Source organism: Tachyglossus aculeatus, chromosome 9, assembly GCF_015852505.1.
Source record: "Tachyglossus aculeatus isolate mTacAcu1 chromosome 9, mTacAcu1.pri, whole genome shotgun sequence".
In the NCBI taxonomy this organism is placed as follows: Eukaryota; Metazoa; Chordata; class Mammalia; order Monotremata; family Tachyglossidae; genus Tachyglossus; species Tachyglossus aculeatus.
The window spans coordinates 28,055,718-28,082,204 of NC_052074.1; the positions used below are offsets into that span (position 1 = coordinate 28,055,718).

At 43.3% G+C, this 26,487-nt stretch overlaps 1 protein-coding gene across 2 annotated transcripts in view; it reads right to left on the reverse strand.

Moving 5' to 3' along the window:
• The window catches only part of LOC119932288 (maestro heat-like repeat-containing protein family member 1), a 57,887-nt gene extending 31,950 nt beyond the window's left edge, over positions 1 to 25,937 (reverse strand). For both annotated transcript variants that reach the window (XM_038751386.1, XM_038751387.1), the window contains exons 1-16: positions 25,871 to 25,937; positions 24,128 to 24,230; positions 20,886 to 20,955; positions 20,643 to 20,762; positions 19,429 to 19,505; positions 17,795 to 17,917; positions 14,120 to 14,218; positions 13,210 to 13,363; positions 12,343 to 12,410; positions 10,503 to 10,644; positions 9,398 to 9,447; positions 7,750 to 7,857; positions 6,034 to 6,150; positions 5,259 to 5,381; positions 2,380 to 2,523; positions 343 to 471 (exon numbers count right to left, since the gene is read on the reverse strand). In XM_038751386.1, coding sequence (XP_038607314.1) covers positions 343 to 471; positions 2,380 to 2,523; positions 5,259 to 5,381; positions 6,034 to 6,150; positions 7,750 to 7,857; positions 9,398 to 9,447; positions 10,503 to 10,644; positions 12,343 to 12,410; positions 13,210 to 13,363; positions 14,120 to 14,218; positions 17,795 to 17,917; positions 19,429 to 19,505; positions 20,643 to 20,762; positions 20,886 to 20,955; positions 24,128 to 24,199 — 1,596 coding nt within the window. In that variant the 5' untranslated portion in view covers positions 24,200 to 24,230; positions 25,871 to 25,937. The remainder of the gene's footprint in view (positions 1 to 342; positions 472 to 2,379; positions 2,524 to 5,258; positions 5,382 to 6,033; positions 6,151 to 7,749; positions 7,858 to 9,397; positions 9,448 to 10,502; positions 10,645 to 12,342; positions 12,411 to 13,209; positions 13,364 to 14,119; positions 14,219 to 17,794; positions 17,918 to 19,428; positions 19,506 to 20,642; positions 20,763 to 20,885; positions 20,956 to 24,127; positions 24,231 to 25,870) is intronic.
• Positions 25,938 to 26,487: the final 550 nt, after the last annotated feature.

Below are 26,487 nucleotides of genomic sequence, written 5' to 3' on the forward strand. Positions count from 1 at the left end.
TAAGCTATCTTTTCACTAAGGAAGAGTTCTCAACTTCTTTCTATATTACGTCACATTGTCTGCTTTCCTCCTTCAATCCTTCTTGCTTTAACGTAGCTCTATTTCCTTGGTCTTCATTGGAGACAGAGACTAACTCAGGAACATCCACTATACAAGGGACATTTCTTCTCTTTCCTTCTATCTCTAACACACACACACACACACACACACACACACACACACACACACGAACACACACATTTTTGCACATCCAGTAGATTTGCCAAGTGGACCCCTCTCTTGACAACATTTGACTAGATCTTAGAATAGATTCACTTCTTTGTAATGAAGACTCTCACTCACCAACAGATACATCATCGATCTCTCTCTTAGCTGCACATTGGGAAAAGTGACTTTTTCCCGAGCCATAAATTTCCCAGTTATCAGGAGACTTTGAACAAATTCTCTTTGGATTTCAGGGTTACTACTGATCTGGAGAGAAGAAAGGTTGCTGAGGTTATTCCCCTCTAGTCCTCCAAGCAGCTTGTTTGTGCAATGTTGTTTTTTTAATGCTTTCCCTTTCCCTCCCTCCAACACAAACCTGTGAACCAAACCAGGCCATGGATCCAACCTGAAGTCTTAAGATTATGCTAGGAGAGTGTTCTGGGAAAGAGATTCCGATGGCCATGTCGATCAGTTGTATAGCCCAATTTCAAAATGGAGAGGCAAGTTAGGATTTTTCTAAGAAACCTGTATCCTACAGAGGATCAAATGTGATGAGTTGGCTTATTGACTGAAAACATTGCATCACCAAGTGGCTATGGGTCTTGAATAGGTCACCTTTGCAGTAGTAGTAATAAAATTAGTATTAGGAGCAGGAAGGCATAGTAGATAGAGCACAAGCCTGGGTATCAGAAGGTCATGGGTTCTAATCCGGCTCTGCCACTTGTCTGCTATGTGACCTTGGGTAAGTCACTTCACTTCTCTGGCTTCATTTACCCCAATGGAGATTGAGATGGTGAGCCCCATGTGGGACAGGGATTGTGACAAACCAGATTTACTTGTGTCCACTTCAGTGCTTAGTACAGTGTCTGGCACATAGTAAGCACTTAACAAATATCACAATTATTAATTAGTATTTATTATTTGTTGAGCACTTACTGAATGCAGTGCACTACACTAAGCGCTTGGGAAGACTGGAAATGGAAGGAGCCATTGCCTTCTTTCCTTCCACCTCCCTCACCTTAGAATCTCTCCTCTCCTGGGGCAAGGGTGGGGTGGGAGGTGCTTATAAGGCTCCTGGGCCTCTGCTCTTTAGCTCTGAGCTCCCTCAGTGGCTAATGGTTGGATGCAGTCCTTCCATCCCTGAAGCATTCTGGACACTGACCCAGATTTTGCCCCTGGTGGAGTTTTGTCAACTCCCCACCAGACTGACTGATGACCATCATTGTGGAAGATAATAATAATAATAATAATGGCATTTATTAAGTGCTTACTATGTGCACAGCACTGTTCTAAGCCCTGGGGAGGTTACAAGGTGATCAAGTTGTCCCACGGGGGGCACACAGTCTTAATCCCCGTAATAATAATGATGGCATTTGTTAAGCGCTTACTATGTGCCAAGCACTGTTCTAAACGCTGGGGTAGATACATGGTAATCAGGTTGTCCCACGTGGGGCTCACAGTCTTAATCCCCATTTTACAGATGAGGGAACTGAGGCAGAGAGAAGTTAAGTGACTTGCCCAAAGTCACACAGATGACAAGTGGCAGAGTCGGGATTTGAACCCATGACCTCTGACTCCAAAGCCCATGCTCTTTCCACTGAGCCACGCTGCTTCTCTGGAAGCTTTTCTGGTGCCCAACTGCTGTCCTGTTGGGCAAATAATCCTCAGATGTGTGGTGAGCACAGCATTTTTCAGAGAGGGGGGCTGGTGCTTCAGTAAGGAGATTCAGATGCAGCATGGTTTAGTGGAAAGAGCCCGAGCTTGGGAGTCAAAGGTCATGGGTTCTAATCCTGGCTCCGCCACTTGTCTGCTGTTGATCTTGGGCAAGTCACTTAACTTCTCTGTGCCTCAGTTACCTCACCTGTAAAATGGGGATTAAGACTGTGAGCCCCACGTGGGACAACCTAATTACCTTGTATCTACCCCAGCACTTAGAACAGTGCTTGGCACATAGTAAGTGCTCAATAAATATCATCATCATTTTAACGATCGTCTGGATGAAAACAATGGGCAATTATTGACTTGATTTGGTTTAAAAGAATGGGTGGGTGTGATCAATCAATCAAAGGTGTTTTTGAGTGCTTACTAAGGGCAGAGCACTGTATTAAGGGCTTGGGAGGGTACAATGCAGCAGAATTAGCAGACACCCTCCCTGGCCATAATGAGCTTACTTACCCTGGGGCCATAGCCATAACAGTCCACTATCTCCTCAATAACTGCAGATTCCATGATGGGAAGGAGCTCCTCATTTGGCGTCAGTAGGGTTACACACTGATAACAGAGCATAAGGAGTTGAACCATCTCCTTACAGCTAGGCAACTGGAAATCCCAAAAGAAAATTGCAGAAGAAACTGTCAGATCAAGAACTCCTGACCCCACCCAATTACAACCCTTGCTCTTCCTGTCTTGCAAACCCACCCCTTCTTTGGCCCAACTTTTTCTTATGATTCTTCTCTCTTCTGCTCTGTGGCTCCCTCCTTTTTCATCTTCACCATGTCCATCAGTATTTATTGAGCACTTATTGTGTGCAGAGCATACATCCTACTGGGGATGATTCAGTTACATTTGAATTCCATAGCCCTGGTCCTAGAGGAGCTCACATCAAGAACAGTACTTGCCACATAGTAAGCGCTTAACAAATACCATCATCGTTGTTATTATTTATCTCTTCCCACTTCTCCCTGGATTATTTTATTCATGTCTGGGATCCATGGAATGCTCAGTATTCCAGGGAATCATGGGACTTGAGAGGAAGGATGGAATTAGGGATCTATGGCTTAATCTTCTGCCTCTTGGTAGGTGAACAGCTAATTAATCTAGGAAAGCCAAGACTCCCACACCCTCGCTGTACTTGTACTTGGGCAAGTCACCTCACTTCTCTGAGCCTCAGTTACCTCATCTCTAAAATGGGGACTGAGATTATGAGCCCCATGTGGGACAGGGATTGTGACCAACCAGATTTACTTGTGTCCACCCCAGTGCTTAATACAGTGCCTGGCACATAGTAAGCCCTTAACAAATGTCACAGTTATTATTTAGTATTTTGGCTTTTCTTTCTGCCCAATTTCACTTTTGTCTTGAATTAATTTAAGCCTATTTCTCCTTATTCATTTTTCAGTGGTCACTTGAAGTCCTTCCCAAAAAAGCCCTTATATTTTTGAAGACATTTTCCAAGTCAGTTAGATTGTACCTTCCTAAGTGCTTAGTACAATGTTCTGTACGCAGTAAGCACTCAATAAAGACGATTGACTGAATGACTGGCTAGCCTTCTCTTCTTTTTCTTATGGTATTTGTTAAGCGTTTGCTGTGTGACAGACACTATACTAAGCGCTGAGAGAGATATGGAGCCCACAGCCTTAATCCCCATTTTACAGATGAGGTAACTGAGGCACAGAGAAGTTAAGTAGGGGCTTGCCCCAAGATCACAATACAGACAAGTGATGGAGCTGGGATTAGAACCCAGGTCCTTCTACCTCCCTGCCCTGTGCTCTATCCACTAGGCCATGCTGCTTCTCACTCCAGCTACACAAACTCAATTCCTTTAGCCTTTTCTAATAACACCTACTTCTATTTGGGATTCATTTTGACGGTGACTTTGAGTTCCCTTCAGCTTTTCTAATGTCTTTCAAAGTGTACTGACAGAAGCCTGGATGCACTACTCTAATGGTGGGTAGAGCGGAGGGATTCCTTACCAACTTTTGCATATCACAATGTTACTATGTCCCAGAACCACATTGACTTTTTAAATAGCTCTAATATAGAATTAATAGACACACCTATAGTCAGCTTGTAGTTGACGTTGACGCCCCTCCCCAGATCCTTTTCTGTAGTTATGGTGTCTACACAATCTTTACTCATCCTGCATTTGTGCTCTGCATTCCAAAAGAGTCCCCTCTATTGAATTCCATCCTGATTTTGCCAGAACAATTAGTCCTTGAGATTGTAAGCTTCCTGGGAATGGGGTGGGTCTTCTCCAAACACCTAGTAAATACTGATGCTGATGATAATAATAATGATAATAATAACTATAGTTATTATATTATAATAAAGCTATATTACAGCTATTATTAATTAATTAATTCATTCAATCGTATTTATTGAGCGCTTACTGTGATTACTGCACTTACTGTGTATTATTCCATAATAACTATTATTATTATTATCATTATTATTAGGGTACTTGTTAAGCACTTACTATGTGCCAAACACTGTTTTAAGTGCTGGAGTAGATACAAGTTAATCAGATTGGACACAGTCCCTGTCCCATATGGGCCTCACACTCTTAATCCCCATTTTACAGATGAGGGAACTGAGGTTCAGAGAAGATAAGCGATTTGCACAGGGTCACACAGCAGACATGTGGTGGAGCTGGGATTAGAACCCAGGACTTTCTGAATTCCTGAGGCCCATGCTCTATGCACTAAGCCACGATGGTGGCAACTTTGAATCCTATTCCCATCTTCCTAAATAGTTGCAGCTTCATCCAATGTGGCTTTATCTGCCGATGTGATGAGGTTCTTTACTCTTATGCCCCAGTCATTAATACTTTGAAAGACCTATCACTTTTCCTTGGGGATGCCCTTGGAATAGCTTTTCAGGGGATAAACTATCACCTGGATTTGTTCTGTAAAGCAGCAGGATGAGGGGATGAGTGGAGACTCAAGATAAGGAACCACTTCTGTGCAGATGGCTCCCAAATCTCCCTTGCTAGCCCTAACCTTTCATTTCCTCTACAGTAATAATGGCATTTGTTAAGTGCTTACTATGTGCAAAGCACTGTTCTAAGCTCTGGGGGAGATATAAGGTGATTAGGTTGTCCCACGTGGGGCTTGCAGTCTTAATCCTCATTTTACAGATGAGGTAACTGAGGCACAGAGAAGTGAAGTGACTTGCCCAAAGTCACACAGTAGACAAGTGGAGGAGTTGGATTTAGAACTCATGACCTCTGACTCCCAAGCCCGTGCTCTTTCCACTGAGCCACGCTACTTCTCTACAATCTCTCATTTCAACCAATGGCATGAATCAAAAAGGAAATAGAGGATTTTTTTTTTTGCCTTCAGGTAGTACAGCTCCTGTCCATCGTGAACTTTCTTAGTGAGGATTGTCATCCGTTTCAGCTCATGTAGCACCTCGTGAAGATTGGCCGAGGCCCAGAATCCCACTCCACAGGCAAATCCCTAAGAAAAAGACACCTAAGATGACTCAGTGAAATCAACACAGACACCAGAAGGCTGGAGAGTCAGGGAGACAACCCTGGAGAAGGGGACACTTGGATTTATTCCCTTTAAACAAATCGACCCTCTCTCCATTTCCAGCCCCTCAGCACTTGCATACAAATCCTTACCTTCTGTTGCTTCCCAGCCCAGCCCAATCTCTCCACTCTGCTAACACCAGCTGACTCACTGTGCCCCGATCTTGTCTATCTCAACACCAGCCCCTTTCCCTTGGAAACTCTGTCCCCCTCCATATACGCCAGACCACCATTCTCTCCACCTTCAAAGCAATACTGAAGTCACATCTCCAAGAGGTCTTCCTCAATTAAACCCTCTTTCCCCTGGCTCCCTTCTGGATGGTCTATGTACTTCAATCTGTGACCTTTTGGACACTTGATATTTGTCCCACAGCACTTCTGTATGTATGTTTAGATTATATACTATAAATTCCTTATTTATTCATATTAATGTCTGTCTCCCCCTCTAGACTGTAAACTAGTTTTGTACTGTACTCTCCCAAGAGCTAAGTGTGGTGCTCTGCATGTAGTAAGTACTCGGTAAATACTATTGATGGATTGACTGAGTGATTGATAAGAGGATCTGGCACCATCGTCACCTCACATTCCATGGCTTCTTGGCAGTTGATGGATTCAAGGCAAGCCCACAGCTGTTCTTCACTTTGGGGCTCTTCTGATACCTTCTGGGCGGTGCCCCAAGACCGGTAGAGAAAACTCTAGGAAGCATGAAACAGTCAGAGGTTTAGCTGTGCAGGTTGGGTTTAATCCAAGAGACTAAGAAGAGGTCACTGGACTGGCTCAAGAGAGAATCATGAGGTGAAATAAAGTAGAAGAGGTGTGTTCAATCCATCACTTGTATTTATTCATATTAACACCTTTCTCCCCACCTAGGCTGTAAACTCATTATGGGCAGGGAATGTGTTTGCTAAGTGTTGTTGTGTTGTGTCTGCTAATTGTTTTTGTGTTGTACTCTCCCAGGTGCTTAGCACAGTGCCCTGCCCTGAATAAGTGCTCAGTACGTGTGATTCATTCAGTAATTAATCAGTTTGAGCTGGGCTGGGAAGCAACAGAAGGTAAGAATTTGTATACAAGCACCAATTGAATGCTTCAGTGTGTGCAGAGCAGTCTGTTGAGCACTTGGGAGAGTACCATACAGTACGGTTGGTAGACATGATCCCTGCCCTAGAGGAGTTGATATTCTAGTATTCAGAATATAGGGTGTCAAAAAGTGTAAGTTGGAAGGAAGAGTTTGACCCAGCCATGCTCTCACATCTTGACTAGGAAGCCCAGGCAGCACAAAGAAAGAACAGGCTTGGGCTGAGTTAGTGTGCACTCATCTCTCTCTCATTCTAGGCCATTTTTCTTTATTATGGTATTGATTAAGTGCTGGGGAAGGCACAAGTTAACTAGGTCAGATGTGAACCCTGCCTCGCAAGGGACTCACTATCTAAGAAAGAGGGAGAACAGGTATTCCACTAGGCCAGGCTGTTTCTCGCTGCTTGGCCTGATGTTCATGATGTGATGGATTTGGGGCTAGGGTTAAAGTCCCACTTGCAGTGAATTTAGCTTCGGCAGATGGAGGCCGAGGATTTCATCTTGCGCCCACTTTATAATAAGTTTCTCCTCTTCTGAGAGGGGAAAGCACATAAGGGGCACGGAACAATCGTTAGGGAAGCAAGAGATGGCCTAAGGCCATTTTTATTAGGTTATGAAATATGAGGTCCTGAGAGGAGAGCAAGCAGCAAGTACAGAGAGGTGAAGGATTTCATGTGGGGATAAGGAAATGGAAATGGAAAGAGGAATGGAGAGGGAGGGAAAGAGTAAATGGGATTGTGAAAAGTCACTATAACAATGTTAGGAGTTGTGGGAATGTACAGTGTTTGGGGACTGAAGTCTATTGCTGTACTGGGAAAAAAAGATAAGGATGGGTAATTGAGAAAGTGTTGCCTAAAGGTTAGAGTAAGGCCTGGGAGTAAGAAGAAACTGGGTTCTAATTCTGGCTCTGCCACTTTGCTGCAAGACCTTTGGCAAATCACTTGACTTCTCTGTGCCTCAGTTACCTCATCTGTAAAATGGGGATTAAGGCTGTGAGGCCCATGTGGGACTGGGACTGTGTCCAATCTGATTAGCTTGTATCCACTCCAATGCTTAGCACAGTGCCTGGAACATAGTAAGTGCTTCACAAATGCTTTAAAAAGAAATAAATAAAGGAAAGTAGAAGGAGGAAAGGAACCAAGGAAGGGAATCAGCGAGGAGAATGAGGAGGAAGGGCAGGGATGCTGCTTTCGGGTTCAATGGTGGCATGAGGAACAAACCTTTTCATGAGATTGTTGGTGGCTAAAGGGCAGCTGAAGGGTGATCGCTTCCAGAAAGGAGGCCGTCCAATTCTGTGCTGCTATGCCACGGAGAGTGGACTCAAGAAACTGAGTAGAGAAGAAAACACATTCCAAATCTAAACTACCAAACTGTGCTTCCCACCCAAAACCTTCTTTAGCTTCGCTCCAAACCTTTAGGGCTGCTTACTATCTGCCAGGCACTGTACTAACTGCTGAGGTAGATTCAAAACAATCAGGTTGGACAGAATCCCTGCCCCACACAGGGATCACAGTCATAATCCCCTTTTTACAGATGAGGTAACTGAGGCACAGAGACATTAAATGTCTTGCCCAAGGTCATACAGATGACAAGAGGTGGAGCTGGGGATTAGAACCCAGGTCTTCTGACTCCCAGGCGTGTACTCTTTTCACTAGACCCAACTTTTCTGGACAAAAGATAACATTTCTACTACTACTAATAATAACAATAATGTTGATAATTGTGGTATTTGTTAAACACTTACTCTTGGCCAAACACTGTACTAAGCAATGGGGTAAAAACAAAATAGGTCAAACAAACTGCCTATCCCACATTGGGCTGACCATCTAAGTAGGAGTGAGAGTAGATGCTGAACCTCCATTTTATAGATGAGGAAACTGAGGCACAGAGTGACTTACCCAAGGTCACTTGGTGAGAGAGTCTCCTGACTTCCAGGCTCATGGTCTTTCCACTAGGCCACACTGCTTCCCTGCTCCCACTAAAGCTTGATTCATAAACCATAAAGCTTGATTCATAAACCTTGATTCATAAACCTTTTCTCTACTACTTACCTTCTGAGGGTTGACACACCTCCTTTAAAAGCAGAGGGGGAAAAAGATGCAATTTTCCTGTCAAGACATTTCATCAGCTCATGAATATGAGTATTACAGAAAATGGTCTTCTGCAAGAAGCGAAGTGACTTGCCCAAGGTCACCCAGTAGGCAAGGGGCAGAGCAAGGATTAGAACTCAGGTCCTCTGGCAGGAAGATGGTGGGATGGAGAATAGGGATTTTCAGCTTATTCTCTGCTGCTTGATGTAGTGATAGTAAGAAGCTGGGGAGAGAAGGTTTTGAGGTCCTTTCCTGTCTCCCCTGGCCATTCCCCCAGTAATACAAGAGCTTCTTCAGGGGATATAGGGCTCCGTTCATTTTTGTTTGTTTTTATGGTATTTGTTAAGCACTTACTATATGCAGGAACTGTACTAAGCACTGGGGTAGACACAAGATCATCAGGTTGGACACAGACCATGTCCTATATGGGGCTCCAGAGAAGTGAAGTGACTTGCCCAAGGTCACATAACAGACAAGTGGCAGAACCAGGATTAGAACCCAAGTCTTCTGACCCCCAGACCTGGGCTCATTCCACCAAGCCATCCTGGTTCATGCAATTCTTTCAGTGTGTCCCCAGCCTATGATGTTGATCATTAGGAGTTGGGTGGAAATGACTGTAAAATTGCAGAGAATCGTAGAACGATAGAATGGAAGGGAATATTGGGTAACCACTCAATTCATCTCCTTGTCCACAAGCAGGTCTGCATTTACTATCCATCTGCAATAAAGATTACCCAAATCTCAATACTCTACCCTTATGATCAGTTTAATTGCTTACCAACAGGAGTTTCTCATCCCATAATTTTTGGGAGAAGTTGTTCTTGTCACCTTAAGAAAAAAGAAAGAATGTTGTCCACTTGGTAAAAACATCCTGACATGTAATGATGTGGGGAACACAATCAAACTTTATACATGTTCTGAAATCCAAACATCCCCTCGTTATGGTATTTATTAAGCCCTATTGTATGACAGGCACTGTCCTAAGCACTGGGGAAAATAGAAGGAATCAGGTTGGAAACAATCCATGTGCCACATGGGGCTCATAGTCTTAATCCCTCTTTTACAGATGAGGCGACTGAGGCACAGAAAAGTTAAGTAGTGACTTGCTCAAGGTCACACAGCAGACAAGTGAAGGAGCTGGGATTAGAACTCAGATCCTTCTGCCTCCCAAGTCCGTGCTCTATCCATTAGGCCATGCTGCTTCTCAAAATTCTAAGAGAAGCGGCTGCTAAACTGCTCTAATCTAATCCCTCTAATCCCTGATTCTTTTGTGTTTCTTGCACTGATACACCCCTCCATTCATTCATTCATTCAGTCGTATTTATTGAGTGCTTACTTTGTGCAGAGCACTATACTAAGCACTTGGGAAGTACAAGTCGGCAACATATAGAGACGATCCCTACCCAACAGCAATGGACTTCTGATATTCAGACTTGGTAGTGTCCTAAACCTCTTTCCTGAGTGAACACCTCAGAACACTTGGCCCAGTAGAGGTAATTCAGCCCCTGCATACTGGCTTTGGCTCAAACTGGATCTCATCATGAAGACTTCTGGCCCTCAGGGTTTTTGGGATTTTGCTGGTTTTTTGTTTTAATTGATATTTATTAGGCACTTATTATGTGCACTAAGCGCTGGGGTAGATACAAGATAGGTTGGACATAGTCCATGTCCCAGAAGGAGCTCACAGTCTTCATAACCATTCTACAGATGAGGGAACTGAGGCATGGAAAAGTTAAGTGACTTGCCCAAGGTCATACACACTTGAGAGGCCAAGCTGGGGTTATACCCCAGGTTCTCTGACAACCAGGGCTCTTTCCGCTAGACAATACTGTTCTCAGCCTGCACCTCTTCCTTCATGTCTCTACCCTGTGATCATGTCTTACCTTCTAAGTAGTTGAGGAGGCAGATTATCCTTGAAACCCATGACTTTCCTAACTGTTTACTGATTGAAGGACGGAGTAGTGCCAGTATTCTCAAAGCCTTTGCGTGCTCCTGATTCAGCACACTGGCTGAGCTGGAGAGAACCTGAAGGAGATAAGACACTTTCAGAGATTAATAAGCATTTGATATTTAAGCACTTGTTAGGTACCCCATCCCCATCTCATCCCCAAAGCACTTATGTAGTTAGCTGTAATTTATTTATTTATATTAATGTCTGTTTCTACCTTTAGACTGAAGCTTCTTGTGGGCAGGGAATGAGTCTACCAACGCTATTGTATTGTACTCTCCCAAGTGCTTAGTATAGCACTCTAAGCACAGTAAGTGCTCGGTAAATACAATTGATTGACTGATTGGTTGACAATCAGTCCTACTCCCTCCTACCTAGACTCTGAGCCCCATGTGAGACAGGGACTTTGTCTAACATGATAACCTTGGCTCTACCCCAGGGTTTAGAACAATGCTTGGCACAGCATAAGGGCTTAACAAAAACCATAATTATTACTAGTACCTGGATTTTCTATAGTATGCTTGTTTTCCCAAAGCGCTTCAAAACTGCTCAGGCTACTTTTGTCCTCACAACATCCCTTTAAGAAAAGGCAGGTAATATCTTGTCTTGTCTAATGCTGTTGAGTAGTCTCCGATCCATAGCAATTCCAAGGATCTATCTCTCCTTGGAGTTCTGCCCCACCTCCAACTGCAGCTGTTCTGGTGGTGTATTCATAGAGTTTTCTTGGTAAAAATCTGGAAATGGTTTACCATTGCCTTGTCCTGCGCAATTTGAGTCTCCACCCTCGACTCTCTCCTGTGCTGCTGCTGCCCAGAACAGGTGACTTCTGACTTGTAGCAGATTGCCTTCCACTCACTAGCCACTGCCCAAGCTAGGACTGGAATGGGTATGCCCCTGCTTGATTCTCCCTCCTGTAGCTGAGACTGGTAGAGTACTAGAAACTAACTCTCCCGGTGCCATCCTGAGAAGGGAAGGCAGGTAATATATGATCCCTGTTTTTCAGATGGAGCAGCTGAGGCATGAAGCAGTAAACTTCCCAGCAGACAAATGGCAGAGCTGGAACTCAAACCTAATCCCTGTGACTACCAGATTCAGTCTTTCTTTCACTATACCATGCTGTCTCTTTGCGGACTCTTCAGATGGAACCCTTAGTCCAGAGGAGTGGATAAATAGCATAACAAGCTGACTGGCCTCCCTGTTGCAATGGCAACAGGCTCTTGGAAAGGGATGTCATAAGTTTTAGAGGGTCTATCCATGAATACTTGACTATCTAAGAGAGACTGATGTCTTTGAGGCAAATTCAGTTTACATTGGGGCATTTGATTGGCACAGAATCATAGTAATGATTATGGTATTTGTTAAGCACTTACTAATTAGCCAGGTACACTACTAAGTGCTGGGATGGATATGAGCAAATTAGGTTGGACACAGTCCCTGTCCCATGTAGGGCTCACAGTCTCCATCCCCGTTTTACAGATGAGGTCACTGAGGTACAGAGAAGTGAAGCGACTTGCCCAGTGTCACACGGCAGACAAGTGGTAGAGCCAAGATTAGAACCCATGACCTTCTGATTCCCGGGCCCACGCTTTATCCACTACACCATGCTGCTTCACCATTAAAAGTGATGATAAGGGTCTCATATTTCATAATCTAGTTTACTCTGTCAATTTATTCAATATCCTGAGAGTTTTGCAAAAGATACGGAGGCTCAGGATACTTCCTTCTCTCTAGTGCCTTTCCCCATAAGGAAGTCCGCTGTGGTAGAACTCGCTCACCAGGAGTCGCAGGAAGAGGGTTGGAGGTCGAGGAATTCTCTGCTTTGCAGTATATGTTGGCAGAATCCCTTTGATCAGAATGGAGAGGAGTGTTAGGTTATTCTCTCTCAATACCCTAAGCAATCATTTCTTGGTAATAGGACATTGATGCTATTCTAAAAATCCACAAAAATGGCAGCAAGTTGTTTTAGGATCTTTGGAGATGGGACCTAGGTCAATCTGGGATTAGATGATGATGATAATAATAATAATAATAATAATAATAATAATAATAATAGCATTTGTTAAGCGCTTACTATGTGCCAATCACTGTTCTAAGAGCTGGGGTAGATACAAGGTAATCAGGTTGTCCCACATGGGGCTCACAGTCTTAATCCCCATTTTACAGATGAGGTAACTGAGGCACAGAAAAGTTAAGCAGCTTGCCCAAGGTGGCACAGCAGACAAGTGGAGAAGCCAGAATTAGAACCCATATCCTCTGACTCCCAAGCCTGCACTCTTTTCACTGAGCTACATGTAGACTATAAGCTCATAGTGAACAGGGTACATGACTACCAATTCTGCTGTATTGTCCTCTCCCAAGCACTTAGTACAGTGCACTGCAAACAGGAAGTTCTTAATAAATATCGTTGAGGATGATGACGATGTTAGTAATGATCAGCAGAATTGTGCTAATTCTGTTGTATTGTACTCTCCCAAGAACTTAGTACAGAGCACTTCACATAGTAAGTGCTCAATAACTACCGCTGGTGGATTAATGTGATTGATGAATCTGAACTAGGAACCTCATCGTAACACACAGCATTCTAAGGTGAGGTATGTTCTTTGAGTTGATTTGGAGTACTGAATGGACTCCATTGGACATACCTTGATTGTTATATTCAGGATACACAATAGAGAGGGCTGCCCGCTCTTCCCTTAGCAGCTTTGTAGCCATGAGAAGGACACATTTAAGTAAAAAGGGAATGCTGGAGACATATTGTCCTGGAATTATGTATTCCAGCAGCAATGGCCACAGAACCTAGATGAAACAGAGGTTCACATTAGCATCGGTGTTCTCCCTCCCTCAGCCTTACTCTTGGCTCTCTCCTGACAGGCTCCACCTTATTTCCTGTCTCTGTTGAATACACAATTGTCAAATTCTTGAAATGAGGTTAGACACCCCCTTTTCTGGGTGGTGAAGATTGCTATTTTAACACTCCTTTGTAAAGCCTTTATATTTCCTAAATGGAACTGTGGTATTTGCTAAGTGCTTATTGTGTGCCAGGCACCATATTAAGCACTGTGGTAGATTATAAAATAGGTTAGATGCAATCCCTGTCCCACATGGGGCTCACAATCTTCTTCCCCATTTTACAGATGAGGTAACTGAGGCCCAGACAAATTAAGTAACTTCACCAAGGTCACACAACAGACAAGTCGTGGAGCCAGGATTAGAACCCAGGTCCTTCTGACTCCCATGCCTGCGCTCTTTCCACCAGGCAACATTGCTTCTCTGTATGATATACAATTTTAACTAGCTCATAGCACACCACTCCTTGTTAAGGCAGGGCATTTTGCAGAACAAATGTGCTGACCATTTGAGAGTCTTTACTTTGAGTAAATACAGTAGCACACAGCTCAGTAGATATGTAGAGGGCATCAAGGGTAGGGAATCTGTCTACCAACTTTGTTGTACTTTTCCAAGTGCTAAGCATAGTGCTCTGAACACAGTAAGAGCTCAACAAATACCACTGATTGAGCCAAGTCTTGAGAATTGATGGAACAAATTACTTACTTTGGTCATGGAAGGGTTGACGATACAATCACTCAAGCTCTGCCTACACAAATCCTTCAATTTTTTCTCTTGATCTTCTATCTTTTTCCCATCTGGTGACTTTGGGAGAGAGGAAAAACTGTCAAATCCCCCTACCTCTAATTTAGAATGTGAGCCCCATGTGGGATAGGGACTGTGTCCAACCTGATAAGTTTGAACAGTTAGAGGAACAGTGCTTTACACAAAGTTAGCACTTAACAAAAACAATTAACAAAATCCCAAATGAACCAATTTTTATGTTTTTACAATGAAGTGGGAAGATGATGTTCGGGAGGTGCTAGAACCTCCTAATCTCCCTCATTCAGGGATATTGAAATCAATGCCTGGTCAAATGGTCAATAAAAAAAAAAAGAACTCAGTTTAATCTCAACCATGAACAGATTCTGCAGTTTTCTTTGGAATACCTTGCTGAGAGAGGATATCTTTCCGGAGCCTTTATCAAATCTGTGCCTCAGTTACCTTATCTGTAACATGGGGATTCATTCATTCATTCAATTGTATTTATTGAGCGCTTACTGTGTGCAGAGCACTGTACTAAGCGCTTGGGAAGTACAAGCTGGCAACATATAGAGATGGTCCCTACCCAACAATGGGCTCACAGTCTAGAAGGGGGAGACAGACAACAAAACAAAACATGTGGACAGGTGTCAAATCATCAGAATAAATAGATGGAAAGCTAGATGCACATCATTAACAAAAGAAATAGAATAGTAAATATGTACAAGTAAAAAAATAGAGTAATAAATCTGTGCAAATATATATAAAGGTGTTGTGGGGAAGGGAAGGAGGTGGGAGGAGATGGGGAGGGGGAGAGGAAAGAGAAGGCTCAGTCTGGGAAGGATTAAAACTGTGAACCCCCCGTGGGACAACCTGATCACCTCGTAACCTCCCCAGAGCTTAGAACAATGCTTTCAAATAGTAAGTGCTTCAAAAATACCATCATCATCATTATTATTATATGACCCCTTTTTTTTCATGTACTAAAACCGAGGCCCAAGGAAGCCAAAAGAGGAGTCGAGGTCAAATCTTCAGAGTCTTGTACTTAGTCTCTGAACTACATCTCTGAACTACATCCTGCACAACTAAACCTCTAGTTAGAACTCTGGAGCCCCTCGAAGGTAATCTACGCCATTACAAGATCGAAATCGACCTTATCTTTTTTCCTATAAAATCACTCTGTAAAAAATGATCTGAAAAAAGAGAGTTATGATGAAACTAAAAGACAGAATCCCGGCAGAATGACTGGTAGATCTTCAAAGGACCATAAAATGCACAATAAAAGGAAATCTGACTCCTCCAAATGTGTTGGATTAATCTTCAGTCAGGGCCACGTTAACTAGAAGGGGAAGCAGAAGGCGCTTGTGCTGAAGCACTAATTATGCAAAGGCAGGAGGCTTAGTGAAAAGAACATGGAACTGGGAGTCAGGAGACCTGGCTTCTAATTCTGGCTCTGCTACTTTTCTGCTATGTGATTTTGGGCACGTCGCTTAAGTTCTCTGTACCTCAGTTTCCTCATCTGTAAGATAGGCACTAAAGAGCTGTTCTCCCCCACCCTCTTAGGCAGTCAAGCATATTTATTGAGCATTTACTGTGTGCAGAGCACTGTACTAAGCACTTAGGAGAGCACAGTATAGACTGCGAGACCCATTTGTTCAGAGACTGTGTCCGATCTGACTACCTTGTATCTGCCTCAGTGCTTGGCCCAGAGTAAGAGCTTTAAAATTACCATGATTATTATTATTGCAGAAACAAGAGGTGTTCACCTCTCTGGGGATGGGGATAATAATAATAATGATGGTGATGGCATTTATTAAGCAATTACTATGTGCAAAGCACTGTTCTAAGCACTGGAGCACTGTTCTAAACGCTGGAAGCCTCCACAGCTTCTGGGGTAGGGTGACAGCCATAGGAAGTCCATAACAAACCTATTACACCCATTTTTATCATATTTGTTTAGTTCTTAATATGTGCCAGGCACTGTAGTAAGTGCTGGAATAGACACAAGCCAATCAGTTTGGACACAGTCCCTGTCCCACATGGGGCTCACAGTCTTAATCTCCATTTTCCAGATGAGGAACTGAGGCACAGATAAGGTCAAGTGACTTGCTCAAGGTCACACAACAGACAAGTGGCAGAGTGAGTCCTTCTGATTCTCAGGCCCAGACTCTATCCACTAGGCAACGCTACTTCTCATATAACTCTCCCCTCCACTAAAGCTGATCTCCTTCCACCACAAACAAAAAATAATTTCCAGTGGCTTCAAGTCTCACCACCCAACCTCCCCAGGTTATATATCACCTCGCTCATCACCTACTATTCCTCCAGCTCATGTTCTTTGCTCCCCCTAAGCTTATCCACTGACTAAATCTCGCTCTCCTGTCTCCTACCTCTGACCCCTTGCTTCTGGTCTTTCTTCCAACCTGGATCCAACACATCCCAGCCCTCCCATCTTCGGTGCTCGTCTACAATCCCACCTTCTTCAGGAAGGTTTTCCCAAATAATTCATAACCTCCCAGTCATGTAAGCCCAGTAGCCACTTAGCATTTGTCAGTTACCCACAGCACTTATGTAAATATCTATAAACATTTACTTTTATTAATGTCTGTCTCCCCCTCTACACCGTAAGCTCTTTGAGGGCATGGATCATGCCCACCAACTCTCCTGTATTGTACTACTAATAATAATAATGATGGCATTTATTAAGTGCTTACTATGTGCAAATCACTGTTCTAAGTTCTGGGGAGCTTACAAGGTGATCAGGTTGTCCCATGGGGATCCCCATTCTACAGGTGAGGGAACTGAGGCCGAGAAGTTAAATGACTTGCCCAAAGTCACACAGCTGACAATTGGTGGAGCCGGGATTTGAGCCCAAGACCTCTGACTCCAAAGCCTGGGCTCTTTCCACTGAGCCACGCTGCTTCTCTACTCTCCCAAGCTCTTAGAATAGTGTTCTGCACACCGTAAGCACTCAATAAATACCATTGATTAATTATGTACTTTATTACTATCCCCAGCATTAAGTACTTGTGCATGTTTTCTTATTTTCAATCATTTATTCAGTTATTTCATCCAGACATATCTGTACTACTATCGACTATGTTCTTGTTCCGGCTCTGACTATTTGTCCATCTCCTCCTTTTGACTGTAAGCTCCTTAAAGACAGAGAATATGTGTCTTGCTTCTGATGGATTATCTCATGAGCTTATTATAATGCTTGTACCCAATAGGTGCTCAATAAATACTACCTACTGATTGGATGATTCTCTTCCCTTTTAATCCTCTCTCCCTTCTAGGCCCCATTTCCTTTTTCTCCACTCTCCAATCTTCCTCTTGACCAACTTTCTTCATTTCCCTCTTCCTAACTCCTCCCCCAACTTCCTCTCTCACAGCCTCCAAAAGTATCCCCCCCCAATTTTGTGTGCCCTGCCCCCCCCCAAAAAAATAAACCATACACACTTGCAACCTCTTAAGGCCAGAGAAGCTTCAAACAACTGAGCCCCTTCCAGGAAGGGTGAAGGAGATTTTGGTTGTATAAGGACTCAGCAATCAACTGGATGACTGATAAGTGACTAAGAGGATTGATTCAGCCTGGCCGATTCTGACGAAAAGCATGAGTGATGCCTTAGTGTCTCTCACCGGGTGATCACATGTTAGCACACACTGATCTAGAAGGAAACGGACAAAGACTGTCGAACATTCTAAGGTCAGGTGCCCACATTTTCCCATGGTGTTGATGAGTTTAGTCACAGTTTCTTTGACCTGCCGAAGTGATAAATAAAAGGGAAAATGATCATTCAGAGCTGCATTCCAAGATGAAGCCACCCCTCCCAATTCCTGTTGCTAGGTTCTGGACTGGGTTCCAACTAAAATATCGTACTTAAGCTTGAGTGGGCAGGTTGTAGGTGAAAATCCTGGCACACCATAGCCCATCTCCCCAAGCTAAGGGGCAGTGCCCAGTTCTCATACTTCTCGGTCGAATGCCAGAATTAAACGTATTCCCAAATAGAGGGTCATCTCCATTCCCATTGCGTCTCACATTCACCTCCTAGATGGAAAAGCTCAAAAGGCTCACATTTGCCCTAGCCCAGGCTCTAAAACTGTAGAGTTGGAAAGTGTCTTCTCAGGCTGAAGGGGGCAGCATGGCTTAATGGAAAGCACACAATCCTGGGAGTCATGGGACCTGGGTTCTAATGCCGGTGCCGGCCTGCTGGGTGACCTTAGACAGGTCACTAAACTTCTCTGTGCTTCAATTTCTTCATTTGCAAAATGGGGATTCAACACCTGTTCTCCCTCCCCCTTAATTAATAATAATAATTATTATTATTATTATTATTATGGTATTTGCTAAGCGCTTACTAGGTGCCAAGCACTGTTCTAAACTCTGGGGTAGATACAAGGTAATCAGGTTGTCCCGCGTGGGGCTCACAGTCTTAATCCCCATTTTGCAGATGAGGTAACTGAGTCACAGAGAAGTTAAATGACTTGCCCAAGGTCACACACAGCAGATAAGTGCAGGGCCAGGATTAGAACCCACATCCTCTGACTCCCAAGCCCCTGCTCTTGCCTTAGACTGTGAGCCTCGTGTGGGACAAGGACTGCATCCCACCTGATTGTTTTGTATGTAACCCAGAGTTTAGTATAGTGCTTTGCACATAGTAAGCACTTAACAAATAGCATTATCATCATTATCGGGAATGTCGACCAACTCTGTTATATTGTACTCTCCCAAGCTCTTAGTACAGTGCTCTGCACTCTGTAAGTGCTCACTAAATATGATTGTTTGATTTAGCATCACCATTTTTTATTTCCTTTTGCCTACGCTAGATGTCATTTTATCGAGGGGGTTGGGGGAGAGGTAACTCTTGGTTCAGCACACATCAATCGAAATGATCACTCTGTTTACTAAAAATCCAACTTGACTTTGGGGGAACTATTACCCTTAATGGGCAAAAGTGCAGTGAAAATCAAAATTGTAGTCATAAACGAACAACTTCAGTGTAAAGAAGGAATCAGTGAGTAGCTTTACATGGAAGATAATTCAGCTTCCTCTTGTGAGACTTACAATTTAAAACAATCAATCAATCAATGGCATTTACTGAGCACTTACTGTGTGCAAAGCACTGTACTAAGCACTTGGGAGAATACAACAGAGTTGGTAGACACATTCCTTGCCCATAAGGGGTTTGCAGCCTAGAGACTCATGACTCACTCTACCAGATTCAGCAGTGCAGTGTCAGTGAATATTTACACAGTCCTCATTTTGTACTCACCAGGTAGCTAGGATTCTGGAGAAGTGGACACAATGCCTGCTGGAAGTCAACCATTATGTAAGGGGTCATGAAATTCTCTGGAGGAAGCAGAGAAAATGCACTGGTTACTAAGGGAAAGGTGACTGAGAAGGAAATTAAGTTCAGCATTCTAGGAATTCAGGAGCCATGACTAAGCTCCCTCTTCCTGTACATGGTGAGAAATTTACAATGGGGAATCCAAGTGGAAGTGGATATGTGTATGACTTAGTGCTTCCTTGAGTTATGGGAGACAAGTACAACAGTGCTATGATAGAGAATGCCCAAGAATGCAGAAGTGCTGAGTGGTTGTTGCAGAATATAATAATAATAATAATTATGGTATTTGTTAAGCACTTACTATGTGCCAAACACTGTTCTAAGCGCTGGGGTAGATACAAGGTAATCAGGTTGTCCCTCTTGGAGCTCACAGTCTTAATCCACATTTTACAGATGAGGTAACTGAGGCACAGAGAAGTTAAGTGGCTTGCCCAAGGCCACACGACAGACAAGTGGCGGAACTGGGATTAGAAGCGGAGATGATCGATTAACTGGGGAAGGTCAATCGTGTGCTCACTATTAGCTAGAGATCAATCAGTAAGTCAATCACTGATATTTACTGAGCACTTACTCTATGTAGAACACACCTGAGAAAAGTTCAATGCATCAGGGTTGGTAGATGAGGAAGAATTCACTGAAATTGCATTAGCATAATAATTAATTGTGGTATTTGTTAAGCATTTGCTATGTGCTAGGCACCATATCAAGTGCTGGAGTAGATACAAGATACTTAAGTCCCACGTGGGGCTCACAGCCTAAGTGACTATCAGTACTTAACACCACTTATGAAGCATCCAGAAATGGGAAGAGAGACTCTGTCAGAATGGATCAGGACTGTAGGCTTCTCTAGATTGTAAGCTCCTTGGGGCAGGGAATGTGTCTACCAACTCTGTTGTGTTGTACTGTCCCAAGCGTTTAGTACAGTGCTCTGCACACAGTAAGTGCTCAGTAAATACCATCGATTGACTGACAGGAGAAAAGTCAAAACTGTGATGTGAGGGCAACAGAGATATCATTTGTTAAATGTTTTCAGCTCTTCAGAGCTGCTAGTGAAGCCGTTTTAATAAGAAAATGTCTTGGATGGTGGTACCAAATTCTCAAGAAGTAAAATCGAGGGACTTCTAAGTGCTGACACTTACCCTCAGACTTCACCAGAAGTTCTAGTATCCCTACAGTACCAGACACCATAGCTTCATTTCCCTCTTCTTCCTCAATCTTTTGGAACAAGAAGGCAAGAAGTTTCTCCAGATGCTCAGAGGCTGCAGACAAAGGTGGAAGTAAAGGCCTGTGGGTGAGGATCCGTTTTGCATTGCTAACTACAACCAGAGAAATTCTCGATGGGATTGAGGGCAAGCCAGAAACCGTCTGGGAGTACTTCTTACCTAGGTCTAGGAGCTGAAGGAGGGCAGCTTCTCTCTTAACGACTGAGAATTCACCAGAACAATTGCTTATCTGTGACAAGGAAAATTCAGTTGACAAGGGTGCCCAAGGATAATCGATCAACGGTATTTATTGAGCACTTGCTGAGTGCAGAGCACTGTACTAAGCTCTTGGGAGGATATAGTACAACAGACTATACTACAACATGCTGGTAGACATGGTCCCTACCCACAACACCCAGAAAAGGACGGAAGAAGGCCAAGGTCCCACAAGGCCAGGATAAACTTGTGTCTGAATATCTAAAAATGAATCCTTGTGTACAGAAATCTAGTAGTGGAGCTAACAATTTGGATTAACTGTACCTCAGTTACCTCATATGTAAAATGGGAGTGAAGGCTGAAAGCACCATGTGTACCAGGAATTGAGTCCAACTTTATTAGCTTGTAAGTAAATGCTTAACAAGTACTTTTATTACTATTATTGTTATTATTATCTATCCCAGTGCTTAGAATAGTGCCTGACACTTAGTAAGTGCTTTACAAATACCATAAAAAATACAACTTGTAAGGAATTTGTCGGGATGCGCTCGATGTGAATTTAGCTAAGGCACTCCCTTCTTCCACCGCATGTAATACTGGTTACGACACATTTTGGATAGAGTGCAGTTAGGGAATTGGGGACATCCTTCCTTCAGTGCATGTCTATCTACCCAGATAGGCATATCTGTGATATAATATTGGAAGAATGGGTGCTTGAAACCCATCTGACAGGGCAGTCGGACCTAAAGATTGTAAGCTTTAGATTGTAATCTCACTGTGGGCAAGGAACGTGTCTGCTAATTCTGTTCTATCATACTCTCCCAAGTGCTTAGTATGGTGATCTGTACATAGTATGCATTTAATAAATACCACTGATTGATTGATTGAAGAAGAATTTCCTAAATGGAATGAGTATCCAGTATGAGTATGAGTCAAAGGACTTTTTTTCTATGACATTTATTAATTGTTTACTTATGGCTCTAACACTGTTCTAAGCACTGAGGTAAAGACAAGTTAATTATTTGTATAGACTTGTACAAATCTATTTGTACAAATTTACTATTTTACTATTTACTATTTATTACTATTCTATTTATTTTATTTTCTTAATATGTTTTTTGTTGTCTGTCTCCCCCTTCTAGCCTGTGAGCCCACTGTTGGGTAGGGACTGTCTCTATATGTTGCCAACTTGTACTTCCCAAGTGCTTAGTACAGTGCTCTGCAGTAAGCACTCAATAAATACGATTGAATGAGTTGAATGAATGAAATGAATGAATTAGTTTGGATACAGTCCGTGTCTCATACGGGGCTCACAGTCTTAATCCCCATTTTACAAATGAGGAAACTGAGGCACAGTGAAGTTTAATGACTCACCCAAGGTCACACAGCAGGCAAGTGGTGGAGCCGGGATTAGAACCCACATCTTTCTTGACTTCCAGGCCCAGGCTTTATACACTAGACCACACTGGGTTCTAACCTTTTTTATCCACTGTGCCACACTGGGTTCTAATCCTGGCTCTGCCACTTACCTGCACTGTGATCTTGGGAAAGTCATCTCGTTTCTCTGTGCCTCAGTTATTCATCTGTGAAATGGGGTTTCTGTACTTGTCCTCCCTCTCACTTAGAATGTGAGCCCCCAGTGCTTGGCATAAAGTGAGTGCTTAACAAATGCTACCATTATTATTATGCCTTCAAGAACCACCTCTATGCAAACAGCTCCTGAATTTACCTTGCCAGCCCCAACCTCTCAGTTCTCCTGCAATTTCCTCCTGCTTCTAGGACAGCTGTACACGAGGCTTCTTCTAATGTTGTTCCTCCACAATATTTCCAAAATCTGCCCCAAACTTTCTATCCACATGATCACTACACTGGTCCAATAATTGTCATTTTCTGGCTTGCATACCGGAGATACTTGCAAATACTCTTGACCGATGGATTAGGTTGGTTACAAAATGTCTTTCTCTGGAGATCTTGAAGGTTAGAACATATTTCTGTCCCTTCCCATTGCAGTCCATACTTCACTCTGCTGTCCACATCATTTTTCTACAAAACTGTTTAGTCCATGTTTTCCCACTCCTCAAGAACCTTCAGTGGTTGCCCATGAACCCCCACATTCAACAAAAACGTTTTACAATTGACTTTAAAACATTCAGCTTGCCCACTCCCACCTTACCTCTCTGATTTCCTATGACCCAGTCTGCATATTTCTGTCTAATGCCAACATACTCACTGTACTTTGATCTCATCTAGCTTGCTGCTGTTTGCTTATGTCCTGCTTCTAGCCTGGAACTCCCTCTTTCTTCATATCTGATAAATGCTCACTCTCCTCACCTTCAAAGTCTTATTAAAAGCACATCTCCTCCAAGAGACCATCCTCGACTAAGCCTTCATTTCCTCTTCTCCCACTCTCTTCTCCATTGTCTTTGCACTTTGATTTGCACCCTTTATTCATCCCACCCTTAATCCTGCAGCCCTTTTTAATAGTATCTGTTAAGTGCTTATTATGGGTCAGGCACTGTACTAAGTACTGGGGTAGATACAAAGTTGTCAGGTTGGACGCAGTCCATGTCCCACATGGGGCTCAGAATCTTAATCCCCCTTTTACAAATGAGGTAACTGAGGCAAAGAGAAGTGAAGTGACTTGCCCAAGGTCACACAGCAGACAAGTGGCAGAGCTGGGATTACAACCCAAGTCCTTCAACTCCCAGGCACATACTCTATCCCCTAGGCACTTAAATGCATATCCATTATTCATCTATATTAATGTCTGTCCCTCTAGACTGTATCCTCCTTATTGGCTGGGAATATATCTACAAAATGCTATGTTGTACTCTCCCAAGCACTTAGTACAGTGGTCTGCATACAATAATAATGTTCAATAATAATAATGTTCAATAATAATTGATCGATGCCTGCCTATGAGAATGTCTTAAGTATTGTTTTCCCTGATGGTAGGGCTCTTTTTAGGATTCATTCATTCATTCAATAGTATTTATTGAGCATTTACTGTATGTAGAGCACCATACTAAGCACTTGGGAGAGTCCAATAAAACAAGAAATGATTGCATTCCCTGCCCACGACAAGCTTCCAGACTTCTCTGGTTCTCTCCAGTGCTCTCTTTCAAGGCTCCACATCAATCTCACCGTCATTACCGTGACAGAGACCCCTTCAGGGTGGGCTAAGCTCAAACCTCTGCTCACCTTACCTGTGAATACAGTGCTGAGAATTCAGTGACTGGGTCCTCCACCGGGGTCCCAGTATCTGCCTCTTTCTCCATAGAAGAAAATACTGTTTTCTATGAGTAAATACTACAAAGCAATAAGAGAATACACAAAATTATGGGGTGGCAGGGAGGACCAGAGTCTAACACAGTAGGATAGAATAGATATCATTTTTCAGAAGAACACTGATGTCATCCGAAACTAAAGTATGTCTCAGGGATGGCTACTGAATCCTCCCCCTCCCCCCGACACCTTCTTCTCACTTCAGATCATCTTGTTTCTCCCCCTCAACCACCATACCCACACCAGAAGCATCACGTCAAAGTAGATAGGGCACAGACCTGGAGTCAGAAGGTTCTGGGTTCTAGTCCCAGCTTTGCCACTTGTCTGCTGTGTGTGACCTTGGGTAAGTCACTTCACTTCTCTGGGCCTCAGTTACCTCCTCAGTAAAATGGGGATTGAAACCACGAACCCCAGTTGGTACAAGGTCTGTGTCCAACCTGATTTGCTTGTATCCACCCCAACGTTTAGTACAGTGCCTGGCACATAGTAAGTACTTAACAAATACCAAATTATTATTATCATTACTATTATTATTATTAAGTCCATGTGAACATAAGCACCACTTCAGAGCCATTGAACCTGGCCACAGCAACTGCAGCAGAAGGAAAATGGGCCATGAAAATATGGACACTTAGACCCAAAGTTTTCTGCAGGTGCCTTAATTGTTCTAGAAAGGCAGACTAGCTGAAAACAGAACTATTTCTGGTGGATAGGCAATGTGTCTATTATATTGTTGTGTTATACTCTCCCAAGTGCTTAGTACAGTGCTCTGCACACAGTAAGCATTCAAAAAAATATTATTGCTTGATTGATTGTTAGGTGACTGGTCACCCTAGCCAGAAAGTCCTGGTGAGCAGATCTAGAAGCAGTAAAGGCAGCTGAGCCTGGAAGGGGTAGAGTGATTTTTTTTTCTTTTTTAAATATGGTATTTTTTAAGTGCTTACTATGTGACAGGCATTGTTCTAATCAGGTTGTATACAGTCCCCATCCCACATGGCCCTCACAGTCTTAATGCCCATTTTTCAAATGAGGTAACTGAGGCACAGAAAAGTTAAGTAACTTGCCCAAGGTCACACAGCAGTTAATTGACAGAGCCGAGATTAGAACCCACATCCTCTGACTCTCAAGCCTGTGCTCTTGCTTCTTGCCTCTTTTCAGTCAACTTTTGGGTTTCAACTAATAATTCTAGATTGTGAGGGAAGAGTTGCTTAGACCAGGATGGTCTCCTGTAGATGATCTAATAATAATGATAGCATTTATTAAGCACTTACTATGTGCAAAGCACTTTTATAAGTGCTGGGGAGGTTACACGGTGATCAGGTTGTCCCACGGGAGGCTCACAGTCTTAATCCACATTTTACAGATGAGGTAACTGAGGCGGAGAGAAGTGAAGTGATTTGCCCAAAGTCACACAGCTGACAATTGACGGAGCAGGGATTTGACCCCATGACCTCTGACTCCAAAGTCCAGGCTCTTTCCACTGAGCCATGCTGCAGGGAGATGTCTCTCCTGGCCTAGTCTCTCCTCTGCCCCCATCATATGCCACTCTCTGGGTCTTGGCTTTTCAGCAGAGTAAAAAACCAGGCTGGCCTCAGAGTGATCTGTTATAACCAGCTTTGGGTCTTTAAATGGAAAACCTTCCCCTTCCTTCAGTTACTAGTTACCTATCCATCAGGAAAATGTCCCCAACCCCCGTCTTGCCCTCTCAGAGCCTTGGAACACTGAAGAGGTAGGGGCCATTGGCAGTTAGGGACTTGAGTGGCAGTTAGGACAGTTGGGTTCAGACCAGAGCTATGAGGCGGGTAGTTAGTGAGTGAATGAAGCAGCTGAACCAGAGCACATTGTCAGAGAGGGTTGGTGGTGGGACCATTGCATGAACAGGGACCTGGGAAGGGAGGGCAATGGCTTTGGAAAAATGAGGATGGGTCAGCATTTCCCCAGGAGAAATGCTCTATGTTTGGACAGACTTCCAAACGATGCCATTATATGATGCTGCGTATACGCACTGTGTGAAGGATTGATGGAAAGATGTCATACTGGGTGGGAGAGGGTGGCAGACAATTTCCTGTCTTTTCATGGCCAAATGTCTGAAGCCTATCCTGGTGAGAGGAGGAGTCACTCAGAAAAAGGGCATCTTGTGATAAGAAAGAACAGAAGGCTAAGAAACTATGATTAACACAGTGCTTTCCACACAGAAAGTGCTCAATGAATATGATAGAATTAATAGAAAACTAGAGAACTAGTTAACTCTGCTACCAAGAGCCACCATTATCTGATGTTA